An 8,974-nucleotide genomic window follows, 5' to 3' on the forward strand; every position below is an offset into this window, starting at 1 on the left:
AAGTGGAGGAGAATAACAGTGGCCATTCCCTCTTGGCTCGGTTCTGGGGTCATCATGGTGCCTGGCGTGCTGCAGAGAATAGACTTGGGGTCCCATTTCCACATCGTAGCTCCAAATGTAACTATTGTAAAGCTGTGCCATCTGTTTGGTCTCAGCTGAGTATTGCATTCAGAAGACATACATAACCAAATGGCCAACATGAACTGTAATTTAAATCTTTACTAGTCTTGGATGAAAGGACACAGAGAGGGGTTTCATGTGAGGTCATGCAGCAAAGGCCCATACATCCACTTCCTTCCTCAAAGGCATTTAAAAAAAATCACAATATGATATTTACCCCCAGCTCCTACCCCAGCCCTCTAAATTCTTTTTCTCTTCCAGCTATCCCAATTTATCCCAATATGGTTCTTCCTCTTTCTCTGTTTCTCTTATTTCCCTTTTCTTTTTTCATTTATGTGGTTCCCTGCCCTTCCTAATAGAATTCAACACAGACTTAAGGTTACTTATTAGTAGAAGTCCAGTCAAGAGACATAAAAACAACAGCAAAGAAAACTTAATACAAATTTTTATGGGGGGATAAAGGTGATAACTATGAAAATGAAAGGGAGCTTTTGCACCTAGACTCAGTCTGCCTCTGCTAGCCTGTTTCTGTCCAGTGTCCTGTCCACATGCCTTGCAAGGGACCACGCCATGGGTCTCGCTTCCAGCGTGTGTGTGGAATGGATTGTGGCAGTTACCGCTGCTGCTGGGACAGCTGCAATGTGTCACTATCCAGTTTACCAAAGACTTTATGTTAACGATCATCACAGCAAATCTATGGCTAACGTTCACATTCAGAAAGACAACCCCAAGATCATACCTGCTTTTCACACGGAGGATTTGGGAGATAAAGCTGTGGACTGCCATTGTTGGAGGTCCAAAGAGTCCCCGTTCTCTGATGGAGTACACATGAAACCCAACGAAGAGACTGGACACGGCGTGGGACCTCTGATCACCAAGAGAGAAGAAACTGAAACGGACAGTTCTGATGCTGCAAACCCCCTGGTCTGCACGGATGAAGTAGCATGATTGCTCTTCTGTCTAATTCGCCCTCTCTGGTTCTAAGTCAGGTATATTGCAAATTGCTTTCCTGTTCACAGCCCAAGGACCCGCTTCTGTACATTCAATACAATTATTTACTGGAACGTAGTTGTATTGTTGAAGTTAACATATTAAATTCTTCTTGAAATCATGTAAAAAAAAAAAAGGTGTCAAAAGAAAACTGTATGATGTCACAGAGCTAGCACACGCGAGGAGCCACTTCCTCCCCAGCACTGGCACAGAAAAGGATGATGGTGAAGTTCTGAAGACTTAGAAGCTTGAAAAGGGAGCGGGAGGTGCTGCGTGGCCCGTGACGTTTCTGAGGGCCTGAGGGAGCTGCCTCTGGGCGTCTCAAGTCAACTGCGAGCTGAGCTCAGCTACTGCTCTATGCAGGAGTCCCCCTCTGGGGTAACGGAGTGTTGCTGAGGTGACTCTCATAGAAGTGACAAGCCGGTAACTCACCCACAGGAAACCAAGAGGAAGGGCCACGCTTCCACTTTATCCAATTTCATGATCTGCCTCTGGCGCCCTCTGTTGGCAGAGCCTCACGTGGAGCCAGATGACGAAGCAGAGAAGTGGCTCGTGGTGGCCCGTGGCCAGCGTCGCAGAGCGGGTTGCGCAAGGGTGGATTTGGAGTTGGGGGCAGTAACACAGTGACGCGGTAACTGGCACAATCCATCCCTCTGGCTACTTAGCATCCACTCCACCTTCTTCACATGTGTTCACTGTTACACATATAAACATGCCCTGTCTGCCTAAGACCACGCAACTGTCTTTCTTACAGTTGGAGACATTATCATCCTCTTCCCAAAACAAAAAGATACAAAGTCTAATAACCAGTGAATTCATCTGGGGGCAGCTTTCTACATGACTTACTCCTTGAATTCAGTCCCATCCAGATATTCTGTTCTTCCTTCTTCTAATACCCATTCCGCATTCCCCCTGATTCAGCTCAACTGATCGAGGTTCTTCCCCTGGTCAAGGTTCTTCCCCTGGATACACTTTCATTCCCAAAGGATCCGAGTCCGTAGTGAGTTTGTCTTTCGTAGTTGTAGTAGTTTTTCATTAACTTTTATGGTTGGATATAAAAGTACTAAGAGGTGTTCCCTGGATTTCCCAAGTCCCAGACATAATCCTTCCTGCCTCCTTTGTATAACATCAACCGAATTTCATCATGGAAATTGGGCTCAAACACCCCAGCCCCAAGCCAGGAGAGGAATGCTTGTTGCTGTCGGTTGATTCAGTGGCACAAGGAGCCTGAAATGGTAGGGGACTGTCTCACCTTCCAATTCAGCGGAACCATTGCTGTTCCTCTGGTGGAACAATGTCTTGCTTAAGAACCGAATTTCTAAATCTTCAGTGCTCAAAGTTACAGGAATAAGAATAAAAAATTATGTGAGTGACTTATTCAGTGTGACAATGAGAGGAGTCACCCCAACTTCTGTGCCTTGATTCCCAGATCTGTGTGTTCTGGTGATGGGAGAAATGGCCTCATAAAGTGACTCTGATACAAATCGTATACTGCCTCCTGTAAGCTAAAACCCCATCCCTCTTAAAGCATTGTCCTCCAACGGGTCCTCCTGCTCAGTCTTCAGTATGCTCTTCCAACCTTACATGAGCCAGTGCATCCGGGTGATGAGGGAATGTTGCAAAATCAATGAATACAATAGGTATGAGTTCACTGCTACCTTTTTGGCTGAAAAATTTGACTTTTTGTTTTGTTTTTGTTTGTTTATTTTCATTTTAGAAATGCTGTGTGGAATACCATGACAAATGAACAACAGTTTATTTTATTTTTTAGTTATCTATTTTTTCTTTATTGATTTTAGAGAGAGAGGTAGGAACGTCGATGAGAGAGAACATCGGTTGGCCACCTCCTGCATGCCCCCCACTGGGGATTGGGTCCACAACCTGGGCATGTGCCGACCAGGAACCAAACCGGTGACCTCCTGGTGCATGAGTCGATGCTCAACCACTGAGCCACACCAGCGGCTGAAAAGCAATTTAAAAAAACCTTCTGTAAGTCCATGAATGGTGGTTCTAGGAAAAACATGAGGTGCAGCAAAGAAAACCCATGTCCAGAATACATGTCTATTTAAACGAGGACAAGTCTGTAGCCATGTGGGAAGAAGTCCAATGTCATGAGTCTGTTACCAGGTAGCTGGTAGTCCTCCTGGGGAATGACGCTTTCATGATACCGAGTGTTGGTCTCTGCTTTTGGCAGGTCTGGCATCCTCAGAAGAGAGTCATCACAGACCTTTCAAAGTTGCAGGTACTTTTCATATGTGTGTGTTTCTCAATAGCTTAGGGAAGGGTTGTCTTTGGGCCCTCTTAGGGGACGTAGCTAGAGTATTGAGGTACAGTTTGCATGTGATGTGGTTCTCTGACCATGGCTTGAGCTGAAAGTTTAAAGACCTGTGTTGATCTTTTCCATTCTGCGAGCACAGAGAATCCATCCCAGTCCACAGTCTTTATAGGTGTCCTCACTCCCATAACAGTCAAGTGCAGCAACAATTTGAGTCCCCAGTTCCCAAGGCAGTTGCTTAGGTAAATACTTCATCAGTCAATCCCGAGAAATGACTTGATTAACTGTAATGAACTTCGTGCCACGGGCTATCAGAATCCCATTTCCCACCAGCAAGGAGCTCAATACTGCATTCAAGCTCAAGAACATAACCAAGTAATCCCAAAATAACTTTGAGGATTGGATTCCTAAATTGACCGCTACAATCAATGTTTATGTAAGGGCTCATGCAGGAGACAGATACAACACTGTCTATTTGAACCAAGAAAATGACACCTAAAGCATGGTTAACTAGTTATAAAGTTCCAGACCGAAGAGTCACCTTCCTATTTTATCCAGCCTGGGTAACCGGATGGATACCCAAACCTGAGTGTTCTACTTACTCCCTAATCTCTCTCACACATCTTCCCTCGTTCCTTCCACCTGGCCCTCATAATTACTCACTGGCCCCCTCTTAACTGATTTCCCTGCCTATACTCTATGCCCTTCTAACCCACTTACCACACCTCCCCATCCCAAATCCCTCCGTGGTTCCTACCACTTCAGCTCAATGGCTGTCCCCCAACACTGCGCCAGAATCACCAGAGGACCTTTCAAAAATACCGATGCCTGCCCCTGCCACCAGAGACTTTATTTCACCTGGTCTGGACAGGTGCCCAGTCTTTTAATCTTTTAGAGGTTTCCAGTTGATTTGAATGTTCAGCATTCGAATAGAAGCTGCCTTGTTTCTATTTCTCTAATCGCATCTTTGAGTCTTTTTACTCCAATCGTGCGCCCTAGTTTCCTGCACCACTTGTTTTCTTGCCTCGAATGTCCTCCCCACTCCTTCTCTTCCTTAGCAGTTCCTCCTCGTCCTTTAAGGCTCAACATGGGCACCCACCAGGGAAGCGACTGTTCCCAACACTACAGTTGTGTAAGGAACAGCTAAGAGCACAGGTGTGGGAGTCTGAAAGTTTTCATCTCAACTCTGCCATTTATAATCTGGCCTTGGGCAAGTTGCTTGGCCTTCTAAGCTTCAAATTCCTCTGTAAAATGCTGGGCATATCTGCCTCAGAGGGTGGGTGCATCAAATAAATTCTGTATCTGCACTGCCTGGCACAGTGCCTGGCACGCATGCCATCTGATAATCAGCAGCAGCCTACACTTTACATTATCTATCTTTCTCCCCTATCAGTGGGAAGCACAGCATTGGCCGGGACTATATCTTTCATTCTTGTGTCATAGATATGAACTAAAAGGACTATTAATGAATAAAAATATGGTTCTTCTTCTAGATGTCTCGCAGTCTATTAGGAGCGACAGTCAGAAAACGAAATTTACTCTGTAAATTTGTGTTCATCCTTTTATCTCTTGCAGTTATGGTGGGTGGCTCAGAAATGTTTTTTTAGCTGACTTCCATGTGGTAAGTGATATTGCACAATTTTTCCTTAATCCACAAATTAGCATTGTTCATCTATCTCAGCTCCCATTTTTACATAATGTGTCCACTTTTCTTCAATAATATTTATTATCACATGCATTGGGTATCACCCTGATTGCTGAGGGGAGATTAATGAATCTCTTTACATATTTAGTGGTGTATAAGGTGTGTAGAGAAGGGAGGGAGGGAGGGAGGGAGGAAGGAAGGAAGGAAGGAAGGAAGGAAGGAAGGAAGGAAGGAAGGAAGGAAAATAGGGTCAGAGAGAGGGAAGGAGGGAGAGAGAGAAGAGACATACCTCTGAGCTGGCTGCATTCTTCATGCATCCTCCTCCATCATCTCCACCTTTACAAATTTCTTCTTTACTCTTCATGGTGTGTTTTTTTAAAAGTCTATACAATCTCTTCAGACCTATTTCAAATGCCACATTTCCACAAGGCTCTAGTGAGCCTCCAACTGGGATTAATCATTTCTCAGTGAATATGTGATCACTGCATTTTGTATCTATTTTCATACCTACCACCTTCACACCCTGCTGGAGACAACTGGTCTACCCCCAAGTCTTCCAGCAGACTGTGTATTCATTGAGACAGGGTGAAGCCATATATACCCCTCACAATATGTAGCATAGCTCAATACAAAACAGTTATTCAACAACTGTTTTTTTGTTTTTTTACTAGAATTTTACCTATTATCGAGGACTTATTGTTTTTTGTTGTTGTTTTTTCCTCCCTCTTTACCATCACTGACTACAATATTTTTACCACAATCAACCAGGATTATCATCACCATCATCATTGTTGTCATATAAGTGTAAGTGTTTTTATGATTAGAGAAGTCGTAAAAAAATGACTAATTGAAAAAGTGAGTTTCTTTCTTTAAACTTAATGGAGAAAAAAACACAACCACAAAATCACTATCTTTAAATAAAACTTCTGCAGTGAAGGTAGAAACATGCCATAAAAAACACAACATATTTCTGAAACCTCAATTTCCTGTGAGTCATCCTCAGGGAAATACAATATGAAAAGAATCAGCACAGATTCCAGATGGGAAGGTTCCTTGAAATACCCTCAGAGTTGCAGGAGGATGTCCTCTGAATTGTTTGTGATTTATTAGTTTATATCGGGTCTGGACAGAAATGTGCAATTCCGCCTGGTCTTTCTCTCTCTCTCCATGTTCTCTTATCTCAAGTGTTTGCTGTAAATTTGCCTACAGAAAAAGGATTTATTTTTCAGTTTACAGAATTCAGTAACAATACTGAGAACTTCTTGGCATCATTTTGTTAAGCCACTTGCTTTAATAGCAATAGCAATATTTTTTTGAATTAATTAGATTCTACATTGTGGAGATTAAGAACACAGACTTTGGAGTTAAATTTCCTGGGTTTGAATGCTAAGTCCACTATCAAGGGTTGTGTGACCATAAACAGGTTACTTAACCTTTTTTGTGTCTCAGTTTCCCAATCTGACCTACCTCTTAATATGTCTTTGCATCATTAGATTAATTCACACATCTCAATTTTAGAGTAGAACAGAGTAGCACTCAATAAGTCTTAGATATCATTATTATCAAAATTATTAACAATGTTTCTTTTTCCAACCTTACCTTAAGCATGTTCTTTCTCCCTTCCTCTCCCCTCCTCCCCATCTCCCTTCTTTCCTTTCTTCCTTCTTCATTCACAAGTTTTATTGAGAAATTACCATGTTCCAAGTACTCTTCTATGTGCCGAGGAAAAAGAGGTGACCAGAACAGGCAACCTTCCTCTCCTGAGGTGGAGCCTTTGTTTATGAGAAGGAACCTGACAATAAACAAACAGATCTACGGCATAATGCTAGAGAGCAATGACTGAGAAGTACTACGGCAGAAAATAACCAAGGTAAAGCAAAGGCATGTTCGTCCCAAGTACAAAGAGGAGGCCGTGGATTTCACAGTCCATGGCAGGTGCGTGCTGCTTTAGACTGACCAAGAAAATGCTCATCTAAACTCCCATGCTTTGCGTTGTCAATTTGTATTTGTCTCTGGGGAATCTGGAAGTCCAGCTCTCCATACAGTAGAGCTGACCAGAAGGCGACCTGGAGACTGGATATGTGCTGTGGGGAATCGACCAAGCCTCGAAAGCAATGATGGAGGGCAGTTCACTTTCTAGTCAACATTAGAGTAGCCCTGGTTAAGTAATAATAGTAATGGTAGCAGTTTATAAATTATGAAACAGACTTCAGGAAGTTAAGTAACTTACCTTAGTTTCAGAATTTGTAAAATGGGAATAAAAAAACTTACCTCATGGAGTTGCTGCAGAGGTTAAAGCTAATGGCTGAAAGTGAAAAGTGAGTGATTCCAACCCATGACGGCCAGACTCCGAAACCCGTGGTCTCCACACTCTTGGTTCCAGCGGGAAGACTGACATCCATATCTAGGTCGTCTTGCTGTGAACAGTGGAAGTGCTTGGGCAGGGGGTCATGAGTGCTGTGTGAAGACACAGGGCCTATCGGGACAAGAAAAGTCCCTCAAACCATAGGAACTAAGTGCCTGGCTTCCAAGTAGGACGAAACTGGGGCAAGAGGAAAGAGATTTGGAACATGGGTTTAGGATCGTAGCTTATTAAGAAGCCCAATTATTAGAAATGGGTTAGAATTTGATGAGATTAACAGCAAATTTTGTCTCCTGATTCACCAAAAAATTTATAGGTCTTCATATTTCCCATATGAAGATGGGCCAGTGCTTATGCTTAAGGTATATTTAAGACATGCAGAGGTAAAAAAAAAAATCAGACAATTATGATGTATTAAAAACTATGTATGTCATAGATACACCATTATTGTTGATTGTGAGTTAATATTCATAGTCCTTAATAGTTGGGATTCCTGATAGTTAGTCTTTAAATAACGATGGATACCATGTGTTTTTAGGTGCAAAGTTTCTGAAATAGACACTGTATAGTAGAAAGCACACAGGTCTTGATATATAATCTGAGTTTTGATTTTAATTCCCAATCAATGATACCTTATACTAGTCACTTAATTTCTTTCAGATTCTACAGCTACAGAATTGGCATGAGTCTCATTCTGTATTGTTTATAAAATTGTTATTAGGATAATATGAATCAATATACCTAAAGAGTATGAAATATTGATATAATATAAAAGGGGATATTTTTGTATGCCTGTACATTGCAGGTAAAAATTTTAAAAATAGGTTCTCTACACTAGTACATTTAATACTGGGAGCTGTCATTATTCAGGAAAATTGTGGTTGTTCTTTAGCCAAAATTTCAACTCTTGTAAAAATGAATAGTTTCTGAAATGCATCTATTTATAACTTTGAATCTTGTGTGTTGGCTTTACTCAAATTTGAAAAGCCAACATCTTGAGCCCACGTTACTGAAACATTGTAGCCCAGCCTCGTGTAAGTAGACAGCCACCTCTGTCAGAATGGTGATGAAAGCTGTTAAGATAGGGGTTCAGGGGTGACACCTAATAGTTGAGTGTTGAAGGCCCCCCAACTCTTCCTGGGATAATAATCTGAACTTACGACTTCAGAGGTGGTCCTAAGTGCAGATGGAAACTATCAAGAGTCCATTGCAAGAACAGAACAGAAGGCAGCTGTATTGTGCAGTTGACCAGAGTCTACTCAGGGGAGAAGCAGGAAAGATTAAGAGCATGGTAGAAAGAATCTGATTTTTATAGGGTTCATTTTATGCAACATCATGAAAGTTACTCTTTTCATTCACCTCCATTACGTCTAGTCTCCAGTGACTCCTGTCACTGTGAATATGCTTATTTTTCACTTAAAAAGGATTGGGTTAGAAAGACACATTTGGTTCTCTGATATCATTGCCTTGGAGACACTGGATTTTAACGGACCTCAATAATATCAGGAATAAGAGAAAGACTAGGTAGACAGTTTTAATGCTCTGAATCAGGGAAGGTGCTAGAGGATCTTGTCTTCTCTGA

General features: G+C 42.1%; 1 protein-coding gene across 1 annotated transcript; it reads left to right on the forward strand.

The window, feature by feature from the left end:
* Positions 1 to 690: 690 nt before the first annotated feature.
* On the forward strand, positions 691 to 1,068 carry LOC118636984 (CDGSH iron-sulfur domain-containing protein 1-like). Its single transcript, XM_036271994.1, has one exon. It carries the CDS (start codon positions 691 to 693, stop codon positions 1,066 to 1,068), a length of 378 nt encoding a protein of 125 aa, XP_036127887.1.
* Positions 1,069 to 8,974: the final 7,906 nt, after the last annotated feature.

This window comes from Molossus molossus, unplaced genomic scaffold, assembly GCF_014108415.1.
Source record: "Molossus molossus isolate mMolMol1 unplaced genomic scaffold, mMolMol1.p scaffold_m16_p_20, whole genome shotgun sequence".
In the NCBI taxonomy this organism is placed as follows: Eukaryota; Metazoa; Chordata; class Mammalia; order Chiroptera; family Molossidae; genus Molossus; species Molossus molossus.